Here is a 23,032-nt window from a genome sequence, read left to right as displayed (position 1 = left end):
CTAAAAGTGTGCATTTTAAATTTAATCGATGAATATAAAGTAGTTTTGTCAGTTCAAGAAAAAATATCCTGTGACCAATACGATACTTAAGTAAGGACACGACTTTAGATGTTTCATGAATATCGACACAGGGCCCCTTTTTCAATACGACATCTTAGTCGTATATCCTACGCTGCTTAGGAGTTCTCAGTAACACCGGTAAATTTACAAGGAGAATCTATGCGATAAATAGCCTTACGCTATTTTTTACATTGAAAGGCAGTAACGCCAAAAACGGATTTACGAATTAAGAATCTTGTATAAACCCCTTCAATCAATCGATTGACTGTCGAAGATGAGTTACGTCAGCTTATTACAACTCAAACTGGATAGCAAAAAAATGTTTACTGTTTGTTAGACACTCACTCTGACTTATATCAGGTATGGCTCTCGGCTAAGCAAAAACATCGTATTATCACATTTTTAGCATTCATTTCACAAATCGGAATACTGACGAAATGCAAAACTACCTTGAAATCGAGGTTGTTGTGGTAGCTGATGCTATAAAGCTGGTTTTCAACGACATGTTAACCGGAAAAAAAAGGCGCGAACCTTTACCGCTACTATTCTACGGATCAAACAGACTCAATTGGATCCTAATTATAATTCAATTAAGTAAATACCATCCGACCTATATTTGCTCGAAGAGAACGGCTGTGAGGAGGTTTCGAGACATGCGGCTACGGAGAGTGAGTACCAGTTTGACAAGGTTCGAAAGAGGTAGGGTTAAGGGTTTGTTATATTTTCTATTGTCTTATCATATCAATTTATATTTTAAACACGCAGATATCGTTAACGTTCATATTTTACAAATAACATTTGAATATGTATTATGCTTTAAATACCTTATGTTTGTTTAAAGAATAAAGATAAACCACTCTAGCGAGCGTTGAACAATATCAGATTATTAATTTCTCTCCCTTTCGTCGGCAAAAATATGCGAAGAGTTGTAAGCTAGCTTAAACTTGTAATATGATATCAATAGTTAAAACAATGCTTTTAAAACTAATCTAGGTAGGACACATGTAATTGCTACTGTGCATATAATCAGGAAACGCCGGAAATCGAATCACAACAGTAAAATGTCATTTACTGTATTGATATACGAAATAACTGGTAACCTACGCTAAATTGGCATCATCATAATAAATGATTCGCTTATGGCATTTCACGATGACATTGCGTTATGTTAATAAATGAGTGTGTTGGCCTTCGTTTTTTGACAGGCTAATTTTGTCGGAATTTTTTCAAATATGGCGTATACAGCCCTCACTTTTCTCCTTATATCAGTATCAGTTATCCCATTTCGCTCCTCTTCAATGCGATGCGTCATCAAAATCACTCTCGACGCCCATCATCCCATTTCCCCAGTCTCCCAATTATTACAGTGCTTTGACTCTGTTAAGCACCAACCCTTGGTACAAACACCTATCTAGCTATCCGACAACAACAAACGAGCCCCCGAAAAAACGAATACTAAATGATTGACATCCTATGTAGAATATAGACACAACAGCCTCCTTAGTCCGTTCTAGACCAATCCCAATTGTTAGATAGATTTCCTCTGCAACACGAGTTCAAATAAAACTTGTATTTAAGTCAGTTGATCATTGGAATCACACATAATGCATCATTTTCTGATATCAAGTGCCAATTATACAAGTACAAAGTATGAAACATGTTATATTTGTTCAGTAGTTGGAATTAGTGTAGAAGGAAGTAAAAAATTACGGCAGGATCGTTGATCATATAAAAGGTTGTTTTATTTTACGGGAAGGCCAAAACATATTCGTCGGCGAACGGTAAACATAGAAACGACTAAGTATTGCAGTATGGTTTGATGTAATATTATAGGGGGGAAATACATATTTACGTCATCGGAACCAACAAGATAAATCGATGTTATTGAATTGATAGTTTTTGTTTAATAAGCCAAAATGTCAAAACTATAGTTATCAAGTATATACTATATAGACATTGGATTTAAATTAAACACTTTTGAACCTTGCTTTATCGAATCACGTGATCAAAAGGGGTTATAACATGAGTCACCACTGGTCACAACCGATGTAAACAATCAAGTAAGTGACATCAATTTCTAAATAACATTTTTGACAGAAACAACTATGGAAATATCCCTAAGCCTATGACATACTTTGTTATAATCTGCCTCTACACGTGTTAAATAGTTTATATTTGCTTGTACTTTTAGAATATATACATGTAATCAGCCGTATTAACCTTGTTTAAGAATTGGTGTATTGGGGAAGTAAATTAAAAATTCCTTTGTTAAAACGCCTACCTGTGTGTGCTAACTATATAGTTCTATTAACTCCAATAGATTAAGCAGAATATGACAGGTAATTGATATTAGTGATATTTTTATTAACACTTCGAGGATTTAATGTTTAAATTCTATTGAAAGGATAATAGGCAACCCTAATAAGGTATGCATATTTGTAATATGAAATAATTAAGGCATTGCCTTTGGTAAAAAAGTATAAAAGGCAAAATTGATTTTATAGGACATACCACGACTATGACTATGACTATGACCAATTATATCATTAAGGTGCATCACAAGTAAGGTAAAGGTAATGCAAAAAACATTGAATATTTTAATGGTTGAAAAGGCTCATAAATACAAACAGAATAAATAAACTAATTACATGTATCTAAATACTGAATATCATACAAGCACGTAAATGTACAAAATAACAATTCCTACTTTAAACATAACAAGGTAAATAAAGCAGATCGAGTTTCTTAAAATTTATTATCACAGACTCTACAATTATCTGACAATCAACTTGTAATTAAATATTTTAATATGTAATAATACATTGTGTATATTTTAGAATTTTAAGCTTCTGCAAATAACCCGGAAAAATGGTTTGACCCCCTAAGCAGTTTGAAATGAATATAAATACCGTGTAGTTTACGTTGTTGACGCCATTCAATTATTGTATATAACAATGTATGCAAAAAATATAAACATATTTAATTATTTAAAGTATGAGACTTTAAACAGAATTATAAACATTGACCAACAATACATCTATAAAATTTATAAAAATAAGCACATAGATTAATCCATGTAAGATTAGTGATTGATGTTATAATATAATAATATATATTATATAATATATATATGTTGTCAAATTGTTATATATTCATTGTATTGCAGTTTAACCGTTCACAACATAATCAGAACAAAAAATACACTATAATTATGATTACATTAGCTCATTCAGTTTAATACTATATCCTTTGTGATAGCAATGCAAGATAAACTGGTGTGTGCATATACACTTAATTGTTCGGAACTTACTAAGCTAACTCATGTTAATTCCAGCGTTATATACAGCCTTTTCACATTATTATACGACTCTTTCAAAAATGAACATTCAATAACTTGATTTTTGCGCCAATATACACATTTAGCATATATCTAGAAAAATTGGAAATTTAATGGAATCAGAACCTGGTTTATCAGCTAAAGAAGATATGATATAAAAAAATGACATGGTAATTCTACAAAACTGACAAATAAACATTTGTGCCCGATGTTTAAAAACTTGTTTTCAACAAATTATAATAAACAAGCATAACTGCAGACAGAAGATTTGTGAAGTAAAGGAAATACAGATCTTCTTATAAACACATTCAATAAAACAACACTAGTGTTTAAATGAAGTTGTTTAATAAAAGTTAATCAATTTCACTTATGAATTATAATTAAAAATATATGTATTACAGTTTATGATGCTCTTTTGAGAATACGTTGTGGTTCATATGCAATTCTTGTCTCCTAACTTAAGTTGATGACGGTACTTAAGTCATCGATCCCAGATCCCATATGCAACTCTTGTATAGGGTACTGAAGTGATCGATCCCAGATGCCACTCTGGTAACCTGGATAAAACGTTACTGGTGAATACGGTTCTGAAGTGATCAATCCCAGATGTCATTCTAGTATCCTGGATAAAACGTTACTGATTAATACGTTACTGAAGTGATTATTCCCAGATGCCACTCTGGTATCCTGGATTAAACGTTACTGGTGAATACGGTACTGAAGTGGTCGATCCTGATCTGAAACAGATTAACACTAAAATGAAGTGATACCCAAGGGTTATTTTTTTCACATTGACACAGATGATGAGTCTATCATAGAGAATAATTGTTGAATATCGGTGTAAGGTTGAGGATAATCATTGAATAGCTCTGAGATTGAAATATTAGGCTACCCACTTTTGTTACGCTGTCTATTTAGTGTTTTATTTATGGATTGATCGCTTTTTTCTTGCTTTTATGCTGTATAAACGCAGAAGGGCACGCGACCAAATTCCATGCAGTGCACTTGGTAATTTGTTCGCTTAAAGAACTGCGTCCAAATAGCATACATGCAAGAATAATTGAGATCAATACTTATATTTACATTTTAAATAATTATTCATAACGATTTTAAAATGGCAGTATCTTCACGATTGAGTACAAGTAATTTACACACAAGTAATTTTATATAGCCATTAACACATGACATTTAGAAGCCGGTAACGCTTAAGATTTATCGGGAAACTGGGGCTTTATCGCACGCAGATTTATGCCAATGACAGAGGGTCTTTAAAGTCAACGCACCCCCCCCCAACCATCCCACTTCCTCCATGCAATTGCCAAAGTAATTTTTTTAAGAAAAAAAATGCCAATGATACATCAAATTTCAAAATTTTAATAATATCTACATTCATTCAGTCGGCAATGGTGTCTGAGTCATCTTATTTAGGCTTTATTACTTAATTAGCAAGCAGGAATTATGACACAATGGTTATTTATAACAAATTTGACCACGAGATTGAGTCTGAGAAAGCCAGTACAGTTATGACCTATCATTTTGGCGAATAGACGCTTAACGGCGATGTTGAAAAAATAGAGTTGCACCTATTTATTTTTAGGTGTACGTCTAAGAAAATACATGCCGGTCAAAATATAGAGGTGCACCTTCATTTATAATAGAGAGGTGCAGTTGTATTTATGAAAGAGGTGCACCTCCATTTTATGGTTTTAAAAGAAAGGTGCGACTCTATATCAAGATCACCACGTATGAATATAGAGGTGCACATCTTTATAAAATACAGGTGCATCTGTAAATTAAGCGGATTTTAGTAACATCCTCTCACCAAGCCATGTTGTCTCATGGAAAGGGAACAGCTCATCCCATCCATGGTTTTATTCGCAACTCTCGCTCAGTCATGGTTGTGTTTGGCGCGATGGGTAGCCTCTCCCACACTCTGGATAGACTATTTAGTTACAGTATTTCACACAATCTGTGACCCACATCAACACCATCGGCCCGTAACCGCCCATTCATCTTTTAATCACAATCTCGCACTCCACCATGATTTTGCTTTACAGGAGGGGAGATTCCCTCCTGCACCCTCTCCGTCCAACCTTTAAGTTACTCTCTGTTACACTAACACTGTGTTGCTTAGCAGAACAACCCTGCCACACCATTCCCATCCATGTTTTTAATTTTTATCTCTCAGCCCTGCAGTTTGTTGAGAGATGTTGACACCTTCTTGTCCATCCTTATTTTCAGAATATCTGAAATTGCCATGATGTTGGTCCACACCCACCCTATCACTTTTTTCAGTCACAATTTCTCATTCAGCCATAGTGTTGCTTGGCATGAGGGGACATCCCTCGCATCATCCCCGTCAACGAGTTAAACTCTTTTATACAAACACGGTATTGCATGGCAAGATGGAAAAAACCTCCCATACATCTTCTTTGTTACAATCGATCACACATCTATATGGAGGCTATTCGTTGCCAAAAGTCCAGACGTGTATGTGTGTATTTTAGGTTTGTAACATTGATGATTTACCAATTTACATTTTACAACCGCCAACTCATCGGTTGTATGTTTACATTTTACACTGCACATTTTCATTTTTCATTGTACCAATTGGAGTTTTATTCTCATTGCATCTATTCAACAGACGATGCAGTCGTGTTTATAAAGTTGTGTATGTTAAACACACGTCATTCTGTGAAAGTCACATGCCGTGTTTTACATTGCGGTGTGTAGAAGACAGATTTCAGTTCGTAGTTCTACAAAGTACATTGTATGGTGGTGACTTTTCATTCGCAGTTGAACATGTTTACGAGATGAATTTAATTTTATTTATAGTTAGCTCCGCCTTAACCGTGTCTTAACTCCGCCTTAACCATGTCTTAACTCCTCCTTACGTCTTTCGGAAATTTCCGCTATCACTCGGCTCTATTTAAACCAATTATGGATACTTTGGACCATGGACATAGCGAACGTTATTATGGACATTACGAATCATCTATATTATGACATTATGGACTATGATTTGGAAACAGGATGGATTATAAATTATTTCATGTCGAATAAAATAATATATGATATGACAACATGTTTTTGTCTATATCATAGTAATTAATACGCACATATGACATGAAATGAGATGTATGCAAAATGATACTTGACTCAAACACAACAAAATGTAAGTCATTAGCATTAAATTATACTTCAAGAATGAAAAGTCCCATTGTCTTATTTTTCTTTTAAAGCTGCACTCTCACAGATTGACCGTGTTGACAACTATTTTTATTTTTTGTCTTGGAATTAGCCAATTTCTGCGTAAATGTCTGGATACCAGTGGTATAAGACTGCTGACAAAAGATCAGATACAGATTTTCAGTTTTACGTTCGCAAATTGATGTTTTATGGCTAAAAGTGATACTACAGTAACGTTTTAAGAAAAATGAAAAATGTCGGCAGTTTTCCAAACAATTTAGATCTGTTTTAGTGTGAGTAATATTATTATTTGTATAGAAAGCATTGCTGCCAAAATCAGCCGAGTCTGGGACAAAAAAAAGCTTGTCAAAACTGTCAATCTGTGAGAGTGCAGCTTTAAATTACTATAAACACTATTTTAAATTCTACCATTAGAGGACACTTTCCTGCCTTTTTGCAATGTTTAAGATTGCAAGTAATATTAGATAATTTAAAATTTACGAAGAAAAAAATCTAAATTTTCATTAAGTTGAAATTATTCACTAAGATGCCCCAGAGGTTTCTTACCTGGTAGCTGGAACTGTATGAATAAAATACACTTAGATTACAACTTCATACAACTCGTACATTATACTGTAACGAATATTATTTTATAGGTAATTTATAAAGTATTTTAATGATGAAGTCAATTTATTGCTAATAAACAATTATTACTTGCTGCTACCTTTTATACCCCACCCACACTCAACAGTCAGGACTTTTTTTCACATTTAGGTGAAGCGGACCCAGCCCTTTTGGAGGGGAAAAATCGCGCGTTTGTTTTTCTAATCTAAGACTCACGATATCTATTTTTTATGTTCTTGAAATCCCCCACTTGATTGTTATGGTTCACAGTGGCAGATCCCGTAATTCATAACTGGGGGACACAAGGGAGTTGGAGGGCTGTTCTTCCATCCACATGGATATTTTGTTTCAATGATGTATTGAAATTACACGTTTACACCATACATGCTTATTAAGATAGTAAATGTATAACATCAGACAAAACTAGGTGGATATCATTATGATGTCCATCAAAAGTTTCGTGGGTTTGCTGGAGCAGGTTTTGAACAGGGACTTGCGTTAGAGGGGCGTGACTTAGGGGCACAACTTTTTGGACATGATCCCTCGAGTGGGCATGACATTAATATGTTTAAAATGTGGGAAGTGGGGTTTAACGGTACTCCCCCTAGAATATTTTAAATATATTTAGTCTGAATTGATGCATTGTGGCGTAATTAAGTATTTTTTTCACAAAAAAAATAACCTTTAAGTTTACTTGCGTGCCAACTGGGGGGACACAGGCCCTACAGCCCACCCCCACCCCCACCCCCCCCACTGAACGGACCGCCCATGGTCCACTTGTAAATAAAATAAATGAACAATTCACCTTCGTTTCTTTCGGTGACCTTTTAACATATAAGGTATAGGCGAAATCGTCTATCCTTGTAATTATGAACTTGTCAATTGACTTTTGTAAACCTGGACTTGTTGGACTGCAAATGTTCATTTTACGAATGCGAGTGTCGACTGTAGGATTGCAGTTTTGCATATGCATGATTCGGCTTTCTAAATTACATCATCATATTGTTAAAGGCAAGTTATATGATCTATGTTTTAGTGAGTTTATACAGGGTTGATCTGACATTTGTCTTATACATTTTGACTACTATAATGACAAATGACAAATCAATACGGAAAAACTGACGAAGAGAAACAACAAATAGCACGTCTACATTGACAAATGTAAGAGATATTTAGTACGATTAAGAAGCACATAGTGGGAATTACACGTCTGGAATTTTGGCAACGAATAGCCTCCATACATCTATGGTGTCAGCCCGCTAGCTCCCTATCAACATATCCAGTCACAATCTCTCATCTGCCATAGTGTTGTCTGGCACAAGGGGTCACCCCTCTCGCACTATTTATTTACAATCTTTCTCACAATCTGTGGATCAAAGCAAAACCGATCTAGGTATATTTACCCGCTCTCAGGCATGTGTGAGTCGATATGATGACTCATAAATATACATTATTACTACTATTGATTGAGTCAACTGAAAACTTCTTTATACGTTGCAATAGATGAGACATATGTGTTAAAACATTTATCTCGTTTAAACGACTTATGTAGCTCGTTTGTATTAGCCTATCAGAGTCGCGTAATAATATCATACAATCGAATGCGCGACATTGTTTACTTGGCTGTGGCAAAGATAATCTTATTTCTGTTTTCTATTGCATAACAGTTCATCCCTAACATTTATAATTTACCTTAGGGATACTAATATAAGAAGAAGACAATATAGGTGTGCAACAGACGGAATATTATAATCAATTATACACTCACATTCAAAGCCAATGCCCCCCCCCCCCAATGTACCAGCATTAAACACCTGGCTTTCTAACTAAATGACCGTTCCAAGGTGGTACCTCCTTGATAAACATACCGAATATAGTTTATATAGTATATCTGCCCTGAGTTGTTTGTGGAGTTTTGTGCTGTTGTCCCATGTTTCTTGTTTGTGATTTTTTGTTTTTATGTTCTATGTCTTTGGCGATTGTTCTGTGCCATCAAACAGGGTTTATGTTTAAACTTTTGGCTACTGAGCTTGTTTCTGTAGATTTTCATATAAATATTCAATGTTCTTATACACAGTTCAAATAGGAAAAATCACACTAAAGAGCAGTCTTTAAATATCCGTAACCATTGCTGCAATCCCTCTCAGGCTCAACATCACTTGCACTGCCATGGTAACAGAAAATTTACCAAACTGAAAATACATCCGTTATATTTAATTCCTGACAATTTTAAAGAAGTAAATGCTATCCCGTCTGAGCGTCGAATTACCAATAATTATTCAATACTATAAATGCACGAGGAAAACTACTAGTTTACTCACGAGTAAACAAATCTTTACTAAATAATACTCTTATATTTCTATACCGCAACTTTCATCAATACATATAAGAATATTTTAACAATTCTGACAAGCCAATTGTGTTGTTTTGACGAGTTACTAAATCGTTCAACTGAGATATGTAAGACGTTTTAACGAGTTAATAAGTATTTTAGCGAGATACGTAAGCCATTTAAACAATATTCTAACTAATTTAAACGAGATATGTAAAACATTTTAACGAATAAGTAAATCGTTTTAACGAGGTACGTTAATCGTTCAAAAGAGTAACTAAATCGTTTTAGAGAGATATGTTAATAGTTTTAACGAGTAAGTAAGTCATTTTAGAGTGATAAGTTTTTCGTTTTAACTATTAGTAAGTCGTTTTAACAAGATGATTAATTCGTTTCCAAGAGTTAGTTAGTTGGATAAGCGAGATTCATAAATCGTTTTAACGAGTAAGTCATTTTATCGAGATATATAAAATGTTTTAATGAGTAAATAAGTCGTTTTATAGATATAGGTATACCGTTTTAAGTATTATTTTAGCGAGATACATTATTTGTTTTACAAATAACACGTATATCCTCTTCATACCACCGTATTTTTACTTTTACTGATGTTTTTCTTTTAAGGATGGAGTTATGTGCATCACTTCAGAAGATTGGATCAATTACATTTTCCATACTTTTAGTAAGTTTATAATATTTTCTTGTAAAAACCATAGGGGAAGGGTACTTGTTTTTTCTAGACCCCTATAGCCACGCTCTCATATCAATAACCAAAATAACCAATCTTTAGTTTTACTTCACCTAAACCAAAAGAGTGATATATTTTCATATTTTCATTCTTTAATATTTTTAAGGGACTTGACTCATCTCACTAATTCTCTTTATGTATATATCAAACGCACCATGTCCAATCGGTCAACCAACATAACTATGTTGGGCTTTTCTTGGCAGATACTTTTACTTTTCGAGAAAATGTTCAAGTTTACCAAGGATTAAAGTCAAACTGCATAATACATGTGATTCTAGGAAAGAACTTCCCGCTAAGATCACCAAATTTTCCGGACTAAAAGTTATTATCCCGCGACGTCATCGTCAAATGAAAACGTATACCATAACGAACGTATTGGGGCGTGGCTATAGGGGTGAGGCATATCTTTGCAGCCAACTTTGGTTCAAACAAAAATTATAAGTAAAAAATAATCGAGATATTTAAATCAAAGGAAAGGTCACAAAAACATGTCTCTTTGTATTTCCTTTGTAGGCCGCATTGTACTTTTTGTGTGGTGGACTGAAATTTGATTTGCCTTAAATTGATGATAAAAAAGATAAATTTACAAAACATAATATATAAATATGAAAATAATGAGTATTTGTTTTAATTATAAAATATCGTATAGTATGCTTCTTGTAATTCTTACAGCTTCATACAGTAACAATCGAAGGAGGCGTTTCTTTCTTAAGTGTGGACGAACGATGTATACCGACATGCACATCTCTTAATAACATCCCAAACTGGACGTTTTTATTATGTGATGGTGACAGAAGCACGTGCGCTTGGCAGTGTGCGGCGCAGCGGATGGGCTGCGATGAGGGCCTGATCTACCATTGTGCACAGGACTTTCAAAATTATGAACTTAAACGCAACAAAATTGAATATATTGAGGCATGTGCACCGGAGAGGTCTTGCAATGCAGGTAATGCAAAACTTTTCAGATGATGTCTAAACTTTAAGATGATTTGAATCCGCGTGACTATGGAAAGGCCTTGTATTAAAATGTAGTATTACTCATAGGTTTTATATAGAGTTGAAATACACTAACATTAAAAAGGAAAGGTATGCTTTCATTTCCTCTAGAATACAATCATATTGGAATTGAATTATTTATGAATAAAATAAACCACACAGTTTATTATTTTAAACGTTTCGACGTAACGCCTTCATCAGTAGATATAAACAAATAATATATTATTGATTTATTTGAAAGTAAATATTTGTAAGTCAATTGCTTTAATCCTAACTACATAAAAACACGTGTACTACGCCACTATTTGTTCTTTTATAGATCCCTTGAGTTTTTAGAATCTTACCTTAGCAAAACCTTACATGCAAGCACATTAAGTGCAATTTCATTCCGTATAATTACAATGTCAAGGCTGAGGTCAATTACAGGTAGCACGTATGTTAAACTCCTTCAGACGACCATACTCCTTATTGAAAACAGCTTTCAAGTTTTACAGTTTAATTATATTAGGCGAAAGAACACACGAATTGGGTACAATTGTTCATACAGTAATAATATGCATTTAAGTCATAAAAAGTATTAAGGGTCACTAAACACTACATGCTTCCCTCTTGCGCACGTTCCGGAAATACCGTTTTATAGTATATATGCAATATATTTGTTGTTATATTTATCATGACTCTCGCGATGTTATTTCATGCAGTATAACACGATTTATATATTGTGCTAGTATGGCAATATAAGCGAGATAATACACACAAGTCTTCCTAGTTACTCGATATTGTTATCTGTGCTTCTTATCTTCAATACAGTCACGCAAGTTCCGTTAATGGTATATGTATCAATTTTATCAAAATTGAACGTTTAAAAATATAAATAAATGTTATCACTAATACAAGTTAACTGAAGTTATATGCTTATAGAGCATTGATTATATTATATCGCATTCTAATGTTACTATCGTTAATTTTCAGTTAATACTCAGTTTTATTACATAATCAAACGTAACGTGGTTCTGCTCTAAACAAATGCTTCGCTCTGACCGCCTGCAAACGAGAATCGTGGCGCTTTTATACTCACACAGCAGCTATAGGTTTGCGAAACGCTACTGCCAAAAGCAATGAAGGCAATGCCACCCAAAACGTTGGCGGTGATATTCAAAATGATGAAAGTGCCGACAAATAGAGTGACAGTTATGTGACTGCCGCAAAAAAATGGCAGCCATCTCAAAATAGTACGTTACTGGTGCAAAGAAAGGTCTGAACATAGCTTTAGGTTTTGGAATGTAAACCTAAACAATCCAAAAGGATGCATCACCGTATACATGACTGCTCTTGCCGTTAAAACAGTGAAAGTTGCGCGGGTTAACAAAATGGCTGACTATTGTGTGAGTACAGAAAATTTACGATCAATAAATGCAAGAAATACGGATATAACGTCACTCCAGCTCCACTCCACACACCTGCATTTACCACCAACATATCGAAGGGAGCTATAATTCATAATGTTAAAGATCTTAAAGCATGTTTAGGATTAATAATGGTTCACTTAATGATCGTAAACGGGGGGGGGATTAAATCTGTCTTAATTGCACTTATGACAAAAAATGCAAATCTGCAAATCGGCAGACAGTTTATGATATTTTAAGTAATTTAGAATAGAATTGACTCACTTTTCAATATTAATAATTAAAGGTAAGCACCAATGTTTATAACAATTTTAGGGTTAGGTCCCCTTCAATTACAACCAAATGTCTGCCAAAAAATCCATTTATTAAATAGCCTACAGCCCTAACGTCATAACAATTAAAGGGGAAGAGCCATATGTAACGTTTTCCTTAGACGACGTGGTGCGGTCACCTAGAAACGCTAAAATCAACTGCGTTCCGTGTGCGGACCCAAATTTTTACAACAGCCAAGCAGGAAAGTCTTCTGCCTCATACAGTCGATGCTACCAACAGAAGTTCAACAAATGTATCCCCGAAGACCACAAAATCAACTGCGGTGACATATCCTGGCGAGACCGAAAGGAGACCGACGGATATTGCCGATGTGACGCAAGGAACGGTTACGCGCCAGAAAACGAGAACGTGAAAACGAGATGTTTCTACAGTGTTGAGTATTGTGCGCATAAGACGTGTCCACATCCAGCCCAGGAGCTACTTTTAAGTAAGTATTATATTATTTTTTATCTTTATATTAACCATTTGCTCAACTTCTTAATTGTAGATTATATTCATTGAAATTGGTGTATGCGGGTTTTCGGGGGGAAAGGCGAAAAATCCGTCACGCGATAAAACAACGAAATCCGTCAAACTGAAGACGAAAAGAAGCCAAATGAAGGGAAAACACGAAATACGAGTGTTTTTCACTGGTGGATTGTCGTATTTAATTAGGAAAACGGGACAAAGTGCTACTTTGTTTTCATCTTTCAATAGGCATACACAGAAGATGTTTCCTTCACTATTTTAATATAATTTTGGATTTGCAATCGTTTGCATATGCTAACCGATAAAAACGAAGTTTTCTCTCTCTCGATTTGGCGTGTTTTCGTCTTCAGTTTGAGGTTTTTGGAAGGCTTGGCGAAAACCCGTCATCAACGGAGTTTTCCTTTTTCTCCACAAAAACCTGATACACATAACGGAAAGAATAAGGAACCAATCATATCATTAATTATTGAAATAAAAGCTATATACCTCTATTTATATTACTGTTTCCATACCAATTATTATTTTATACATCAATTCCAAAGGTAGAATGTGAAATAAATGTGTCCGTTTCGAAACATATATCAACATTTAATAAGACAAACACTACTAATGTAAGACACGCAGAATGACAGACTGAAAGACAGACAGGGGTTTTTTTTAAGATTCATACAATAGTACATCGTTTAAATATATGAATGCAAATATTATTTTTCATGTGTCAAAACATATCATTCATAATATTAATAAGCAGAAAATAACATGTACTGAAGCATTAGGCTACAGATAGAAAATAATGAACACAATAAATAAAAAAAAATTATATTACATTGTTAGATTTAATTGTATTATTTAAGGAATGAATTGCGGTGTGGGTTGATGACATATCGTGGTATGAACACAGTTAGGCTGGTCTAAGTGTGTGGAGTTCAAAGGACTCCGCGCGTACTTTGACCAGCCCAATTGCGTTCATATTCCCGATAATGACACCAACCCGCAATTCATTTCTTATATTTATACCAATAGTTCATTATTTTATTCAAGAAACGTTAAAAAAAATACTTCATTTCATTTCGGATTACCTTTCAGTAATCCTTTCTTACCCATTATGTAAATAGGACGACCCATTTTTTTAAATGGCGTTACAATAACGCGGAAAAGATCAACTACTTGAAATCACGTTTAAACGTTAAAATGAAACACTTTTGGCAACAAAACTTTTAAAATATAGTAACTTAGCACTTTCTTAAATGTTGATTTATATTTTACGGGACCTGCTGACACAATACAAAAAATAGCATGATCAATAGTTTTCATGTATATTGTTATGCGATGAATTGCGATCCGAACATACCCGAAGATGTTGCGTTCATCGATTGATGAACGCAATTGGCGAAAGGCAGTTCATTTAAGGAATGGAAGTTGAGGTGTAAATATTAATTATTGAATTGCGTATAACAACTGCTTCTGTTATGTATTTAAAATTCATTGGTTTGTTCTTATCAGATAAAGTCGGTTATTTTTTAAAACTTAAATACAAATGGGTTAATAGAGAATTAAAGGGTTTGATTTAGTGTTTTGCTGTTCAAAATATCACTTCGACAAAGAACATAGAAGTTAAAAATATCCGCCTAGCCTCGGAGTCAGGATTATACTATATTATTACCGCTGTAAGAGGCTCAGTTGGCCATAGTTAAACTCGTATTAATATGATTGTTTGCAAAATTTGCGATTCTGCTGGATAATAGACCAGATTGGTTTTAAAAAAATATTTATTTTGGTGTATTGCACATTCATTCATTTTTTGCTATTAGTTTACTAACCGATAATTACACACTTGTTTGATTGGTTTTACAATGTACCAAAATTGACAAAATTGATTTGAATTGGATGTCCTTGTTGATTTACATTTGCGGTATTACTTTTCTTTTTGTACTTGAAAACTCTAGTTGAAATACCATCTATTCCTTTTTTAAATTTACGCAGTTGATACGTTTTACAGGTTTTGTAAACATATTGCCTTGAACAGGGGGGGGGGCAGTCTGAAATGGTGTAACAGGCAACATGTCCTGTTTATGATAGAAAATTTTGATTATGTAATAATTAATAATAAACATTAATCTTATTTGCCATGAAAGGACCAAGTGTTGTTGTTTTTTCTTACATATTCTTCATCGTGTTTAACCGTATATTTTACTTTCCACAGATTACACATGTGGCGACCGGTGTCCTTCTGGAATGCACCGGACGGAGATATCAGATGAATGTGTTCCTAACAAACTTGATCAAACCACGTAAGACCTTTAAAGACCCCATTATACGTTAACCGTTTGTTCATCTATTAGCATATCGTACCTGGTGCACTAGTGATGTAGTTTATGCATTTACGCGAGAGATAGAAAAGCTGTACTTCTTGAATCTGATTTTATTCAAATTGCATCTGCATACAATTTTTCAACACCGCATATAAAATTCTCAAACAAAAGGCATCAATATAGTCCGTAAATTCATTTTTAAGGAAATATACACCTACAATATTGGTATTTCAAAGAAATGGTGGTAAATCAACCTCGACAGAAACCATAGAAGGTCAGTATTACTAGCATTACATATTTTGGTTAATGTAATTATTTTGACATAATGTGAAAATGTAATTTCTGGTTTATTTATCAAAAACAAGAGTTTGACGTAATATCAATACCATTTTACTAGTTTGAACAGTATTACGTTATTCATATATCAAACTAGTTCAAGTGTAATCTGATTTGTTTTATATTTCAGTTATTTCTACTAAAAGGGTTGACGTGAAGGGTAACTCCGATGAATTATATAAAGATATTCTTCTTCCATTAAGCATTATTGTTGGAGTTGTCGCCGTATTGTCATCATTATCAGCTGTGATGTTTAAACATAGAAATGGAAGTGAGTATTCAAAAGTACAAGGCTAAGTATTTTAAAACGTCTTTTAATGTATTTTACAGTCAATGGTTAAAAACATAAAATGTATTTAGTAAATTAAACTTTTTTTAATTTTACGTTCAAACCAATCTAAATGCAGCAGATTTTACATCTCGCTTTGTGCATATTGCCTAGAATAAAACCCACGATCTGTCTTTCTTAGGCAGACACTCATTAGCGATACATGATTAAGAAAGGTTAATAATATTATTTACAATCAGTTTCATATTTTCCATATTCTATAATAAATGTTTCTGATATTTCAGAAAAATACTATACACAACAAACATTACGTCAACTGAAGAAAGGTAAACCCTTTTTGTAGAATCACTATAAATCAAACTAAACAGTTAAATATCGTAAATATAGTGTTAACATGATTGTATTCAGTATAATTGTGTACCACTTACAATAAGTTCAAGCCAATGAGATATTTAATAGAAAAACTTTTTTAAGTAATTTTACAATACATGGTTGTTGGATAAAACGTTATAAACCTGAGGGTAATGTGGCAGCTGGAATAAATTTATATAAGTGCATTATGCAAGCAAGGCTTGAAGAGCAATGCACAGGTCATTACGAAACGGCAATCGCTTCCCCTTGAACTTTTTAATCAAACCGTGAAACTAATACTGATATACGGTGCGGAAGTTAGGTCACGGAAGCAATTCCGTTTAAGAAATAGTTAAACTTTAGCGATATGCTCAAAAATAAGTCAATGATTATTTATACTGTCTGTCTGATTCAGCGGCAAACATAGTGTATGGAATCGGTAAATCTATCATGGCTGGAGATCCAGTGCAAGTGACAGGTGATAAACCAACTATCAAGACTGACTTGGTATGTGTGTTGTTTATACATTGCCATGTTATACATTTCAAAATGTTTTATGCAACTTATGTCTGCAAATGACATGATCAGATAAAAAAAAAAAACATGACACTTTTATCAACATTTTGAGTCACAGGACTCCAATATTTGTTCATGTATTAATTATTATCGTTGTCCATGGGTGCACGAGACTATGCATACGCAACAAAGGGTAACATTTAACGGATACAGTAATGTTTGGATTTTTGGAGTTAGCCCGAATTTTGTAAGTGGCCTCCAAGAACGCTATATAATAGTATGCATTGTTTTGCACGTATATATAAATGATTGGGCAAGTGCGAGGTTTGGCGCTTACGAACCGGTTTAAACCCCCAGTGAATCCCTAGTTATCTTTGATTGGTCTTATTATTGCAAGGCGGTTACCAATACATAAATGCATCTGGGAGTGTCCTAGTTTCAATTATTTTTTATTAAATAGAAAAGGATTTATATATCTTAATTGAAGGAAATCTTTAACTAAACACTGTTCGAGTGCGGTGAAATGTCACTATTGACAACTAATGTGTTGTTACCATGATTGAAGTCATCATTACGTGCACAAATTAATCATTCATTATGCAATGTGATAAAACTTGTTCCTGATTATAGTAGCTATACGGGTCTAAAGTGTGGAAATAAGCCATTCCAATATGCATAGAGAGCATATTGTTTGGAGAAAAATCACATATGCAATACAAATACAAGTATCTACTAGTCCATAGTTGAATTATTTTACAATGTCACAAGGTTGTATTCCTTCCATCAAGTCCATCAATATTCGAGTACATGTTTCAAGAATGCTTGCGAAAAATATCACAGAATTACTTCCTTAATTTTTATGTGAAGTTCACTAACAAGAGGATTATTTGAATATTTGGCACTCGACGGGTGCTTAAGACAACTTTACATATTTAGTTTATATTATTGTCTCTGCTCTTAAACCGTACTCTTTAGTGATTCAATATGTTTTTTATATTCTAGTAATGACTATGTTAATGTTATATATTTCAGCGCAGTCGGCAGATGGAGCAACATAGTTACCCAGGTAATATAAACGTTCCCGAAAATATCATTTAAGCCTATTCAACTAACCAAATGCATATTCAGCATTGTTCCGATATTGATGTTTCGAAATACTTGCACTGTTTAAGAGTTAAAATGTTGTTGTTTTTCAGTTGGCAGTTCTCAAGGAATCGAGATAACCTCGTGTGCGCAGGTACGTGTACGTTATATTGTACGATTTGACTTCGAAATGCGGAATAAAGTCACATTTTTGTCCCAATATAATGAAGCAGGTCTATGTTTTACAAATTGTAAGCTTAAATTGTATCATAACCCTATCGACCAAAATACTGAATATTGAACAGGACACAACCAGTAGTGACATGTTAATTAAACATAAAAAATGAAACATTTAGATTTACTAATATATAATAACAGGAATGTCCCTTCAGTGCACTCCATCGCATGATTAAACAATTAATTAACGCTGGTAGTATTTATATTTTTAACATTTTGTTTGTAAAAGGATGCAACCGAGGAAATACCACAAGAAATCGAGGAAACAAGTTTCAGCATTTCACGCGACCAGACATTTCCGAGTAAAGATCGGGAAATCAAAGATCAGAGTGATTCCGAAAAGTCTTTGCTGTTAGGTGCAGGATTTATTTTAATATCTATCAACTAGCATTTTGTTTGAGATTTACAAACTTTAAAAAATAAAACAGGACAAAATATGTATAAAGATCATGACATAGACACGGAGTGAATGTCATATAAACTTGATAGTTTAATTTACCAGACATTTTTAGTTCTTGTTTATTTTATTTTGTAATGCTGTAGAACAAAACATTCAACAATTGTTTCACTCGGCTGAAATATCTACTTCATTTTATACGGCTCGTTGGTAATGCACCTTTTCTTTAAATCTAACAAACATGTGGTCCACGTCCTAAATTATGATACACACAGCAGAATTAAAATAAACGAAAGATTTTTATGTCATTCCAGGACATGAGAAAAGTCCTCCTCTAGAAAAATTTGCCAACACAACTACCGTTATCATTGAGGTAATCTTATTGTGGGCTCGTATGAATTATGTGCTGCTATTTCAAAAAAAAGAATAAACATACATTAGTATACATGTATAGATATTTGATCTTTGTCAAGAGACAAATTAAGATTTTGATCACTTAACGCAGTATTTTTAAAAATCCAACTGTCTTTATTCCATCACAGTCCAGAGACAAAAACGGTGATATGAACACCGCTTCCGGCCAAACCTCAAGAAGTATTGCTGAGCCAGATGAGAGTTGTGAATTATGCAACTGCGACTCACCAGGTTGGCTGTGTGACTATGTTTTGATAAAAGCTTTATGAACATTTCATTTTATTATGATGGTCAAACTTTACATTCCCTTATCATTTATACACATGTTTTGAGTTATATTGAAATCTTGCTTCATTTTGCCTATAACTTAAATGGAATATAATATAAGGGAAGTCAAAGGATGACCCTATACGCTACTGGTCAATAAACTTTCTTCCTGCCGTTTATGAACTGTTCGACAAACTCATCCACAAAAGCACTCACAAAAACGAGCAATTTTCAAAAACAAAGCAGCACTCCGACCAACACCACTTGTCTATCACAACGTATTTCAATCTTCAGAAACTGTTTTCCGTCGTTTGGAATTGCGGTCGTCAGTGTATGCTGCTCTTATGGGCACAGCTTATCCGACATAGTGCAATAATAGTGAAAACAACCAAATTGAACCGTTAATGTTCTTTTCGTCCTGTATTGCGCTGAACTTCGGCATACCGTTTCACACTTATCGCATGTACGGCTGAAAAGACAATGTTCTTTTCCTCCTTTTCCGGCCGATTTAAGACTTCATTTGTATGTACTACTGAGATATAGTAATTAGCGACGATTCCTACTACAGACATTGTCAAAGAAATGCGTGTATATGATCGTTTTAATAACTTTAAGAAACTACATAGCAAGCGCTAAGTTCCCAAGTACCATGAATATTTCTGCATGCTGGTGAGATAAAGCCTTTCTGATTTTCTGTACTTAAATCGTAAGCCACTAATAACAGTTCCCCGTCTTGACGTCGCAAATCCCTCTTATACGTCAGTATAACACATGTTTTATTTCAGGTCATAATAATTGAGAAAATGTTACTCACAATATAAAATAACAATTTAACATGTGGTATTATATTTCAAAATTATGTTTTTGCATTTCAGGTAATGAAACAGAGCTTCAAACACCCATATCTGAAGAAATAATCGCAGCGAAAAAGCTTTGACGAGGGGTCAAACCTGTCTATCCCTCTGTTTCATTTACAATTGAAATTTGTCTAAATGAAGACGGTACAACAGCAGAGGACATTGATGATGAAACAAATGGCCACGGCACACTTAGTACAAAGAGTGAAGACGATGAAACAAATGAAAAAATGCACAAAAATAAAAAAGGTCAGGTGATAGTTCACCGAGGTACAGATGCTGACCAAGTGGACAAATTGTGCACAAGTTCATGTGGTCAAGAAGTACTTTTCACAAGTGGGGAAGATGAAAAAACGGACAAACTGAACACTGGTGCCAAATCTCAAGCGAGACCTTGTTCAATGCAGTAAATCAGTAAAGAAATTACATGAATCTAAAAGTGAAAAGCTTACTGAATTTGAGACAGGCAGTGGAAATTTAGAGGACATAATATATTTTTTATGAAACGGATCGTAAGCATGTGTTATTTTACTAAATGTCCATACGTTGTACATATTAGCACAAATGTTTTGTGGGTTTATTTTAATTATTTGGTGTATTGATTACTCCTGTACCAATTATATTTGTTCTCATTGTCGCTTGGAGTTCTTTGTTGAAAATATCAGTTTAATCAATTACATTATTCAAGCTGTATTTGGACAAATAACAAATACACCTAACATATACCGATTGCATGGAGTATAAAGTAGTGTGTCTCTATTCAAATGGTTTAAAAATAAACGCACTAACTTCTTTCAAAATAGCTTCATTTTTTATGTTAAAGACTTCCACTAATTATTGGTATTTTAATTTATTCTTCTGAATATAGCCTTTTTAAACCCCTTTCCTTGTTGGATGCAAAGTTTTGATCGCTGATGACATAGACTGTCGTTTTGTACGCCGGCTCGTGGAAAAATAGTTCTCCAAGAGTATTTGGTATAGTTTATTTGTTTCACGTGTTTCATTTACTTTTGAATTAGCACTTGACAGATCTTCATTGCCAGGGTAGTGATCAGGTTACTGTAATTGTTCAGGCTTTTCATATCGTATGCCAAATTGACCATGGCTACGCGCCTAGTTTATTATTCTTTCGATCACAGATTATTCTTTTTGGCAATTCTTTCTGTTGCCAACAATGTTGCAGACTTCGCTTTAATGTACGTGTATGTAGGCAAAGGTGGTCATTCAAATTTATGATCCAAGTAAGTAACTACAATTCATAAAAAATGTACATGTGTAGTTGATAATTTAAATTGATATTTAAATATTAAACTGCTTTTATCTCAATGATAAAATTCCATCTTTCATAAAAAAGCATGAATTAAATAGTAACATATATACGGTCTGGACATACGTCATGCACTAACGTTTCTATTTCTACACGAAGTTCACTCCATGGCTGACTATAAGTCGGTGTAGTGCCTTTGTCCCATAGCGTCATCACAACAATAATGCTTGCACTGCTGAATACCAAAAATATGTTAGCTCAATGTGTGTTCTTGTTTTTTGCTTGAGCAATTGAACAATAGCGTTGTTATTGTTTAGGGCAGGTGGAAATGAAAAAGGCTCATGTTCGGCTGTAAAATGTTAGAAGTACCATTTTTTATCAAAGCAGTGAACAAAACTTATCAGTTTTGATCAGTGTTCCTCCGGTTAGTTTTAACGTTTACCAACATTTAAAAAATAGCGTCATAAAAATAAAACACCTCAGGAAACTAAGCGACTTCTGCTATCTGACTGGCTAAGGTTTTTACACACAATGCCAAGCCCGAGTCGAATCTTCTACTTCGCGTATCCGTTATTTATGGCATAACATCCGCTGACCTGGGTTCAGTTTATGCATCCCAGGTCCAGAGACAATACTGGTTATTATTGGATGTTGAAAGAGACCATTGATATGAGCGGGGTATATAACGCGTTACCAGTCAACAACAGAAATACTTGCTGTTCACGACGAATGCATTCTTAATAGTTACAATATCACATCAAGTTTTGGCGTTATTCGCCCTGCAAGCATAATTGAGTTCTTGTTCCGAACATCCTCCGGATAATCATACTAAGACATTGTCTTAAGTTCGTTCGTTTTGTTGATAATGCTAAAAGCCTACTTTCTGTTTCGCTTCATGCTGTACCACTTTGTTCTTTTATCTGAGAATGTTGAGTCACCGATTCATTGCGCTCAGGGGCGTTATTTATAAATTATTTGAAGTCATTCAATAACCTAAGCCAAATACATATAAGAGTTCATGGTCAAATTAGATAAATTGATAATATTAATTGTACCTAAAAGTGTGCATTTTAAATTCAATTATTGTAAATAAAGTAGTTTTGATAGTTCAAGAAAAATATCATGTGACCAATGAGATACGAAGTAAGGAAACTACTTTAGATGTTTCATAATTATCGGCAAAGTGCCCCGTTTCAAAAAGATGTCTTAGAAGTAA

At 34.0% G+C, this 23,032-nt stretch overlaps 1 protein-coding gene across 4 annotated transcripts; it reads left to right on the top strand.

Annotated features, from left to right (window-relative positions):
* The first annotated feature begins 1,841 nt into the window (after positions 1-1,841).
* Positions 1,842-21,453, top strand: LOC128213531 (uncharacterized). Of its 4 annotated transcripts, none has more exons than XM_052919319.1 (15): positions 1,842-2,120; positions 10,164-10,221; positions 10,960-11,233; positions 13,093-13,449; positions 15,694-15,781; positions 16,006-16,076; positions 16,269-16,409; positions 16,712-16,753; positions 17,194-17,285; positions 18,327-18,360; positions 18,491-18,531; positions 18,844-18,970; positions 19,326-19,384; positions 19,554-19,656; positions 20,568-21,453. In XM_052919319.1, exons 2-15 carry the CDS (start codon positions 10,165-10,167, stop codon positions 20,627-20,629), a joined length of 1,548 nt encoding a protein of 515 aa, XP_052775279.1. In that variant the 5' UTR covers positions 1,842-2,120; position 10,164; the 3' UTR covers positions 20,630-21,453. The 4 variants fall into 4 exon arrangements, with proteins under 4 accessions (XP_052775279.1, XP_052775280.1, XP_052775281.1 ...); XM_052919320.1 differs by lacking the exon at positions 1,842-2,120 and adding an exon at positions 2,328-2,399; XM_052919321.1 differs by lacking the exon at positions 1,842-2,120 and adding an exon at positions 2,387-2,486 and having other exon boundaries at positions 13,123-13,449.
* The last annotated feature ends 1,579 nt before the right edge of the window (positions 21,454-23,032 follow it).

This window comes from Mya arenaria, chromosome 13 (assembly GCF_026914265.1).
Source record: "Mya arenaria isolate MELC-2E11 chromosome 13, ASM2691426v1".
Classification (NCBI taxonomy): domain Eukaryota; kingdom Metazoa; phylum Mollusca; class Bivalvia; order Myida; family Myidae; genus Mya; species Mya arenaria.
The sequence above is the reverse complement of the archived record's forward strand: the minus strand, read 5'-3'. Positions and strand labels throughout refer to the sequence as shown.

Bases quoted from the DNA above. Each gene is read 5' to 3' on its own strand.
- LOC128213531 (XM_052919319.1), top strand. From the start codon at position 10,165: ATGGAGTTATGTGCATCACTTCAGAAGATTGGATCAATTACATTTTCC. The intron at 13,450-15,693 runs GTAAGTATTATA...TACTTTCCACAG, and splicing joins AGCCCAGGAGCTACTTTTAA to ATTACACATGTGGCGACCGG. The intron at 18,532-18,843 runs GTACGTGTACGT...TGTTTGTAAAAG, and splicing joins AGATAACCTCGTGTGCGCAG to GATGCAACCGAGGAAATACC.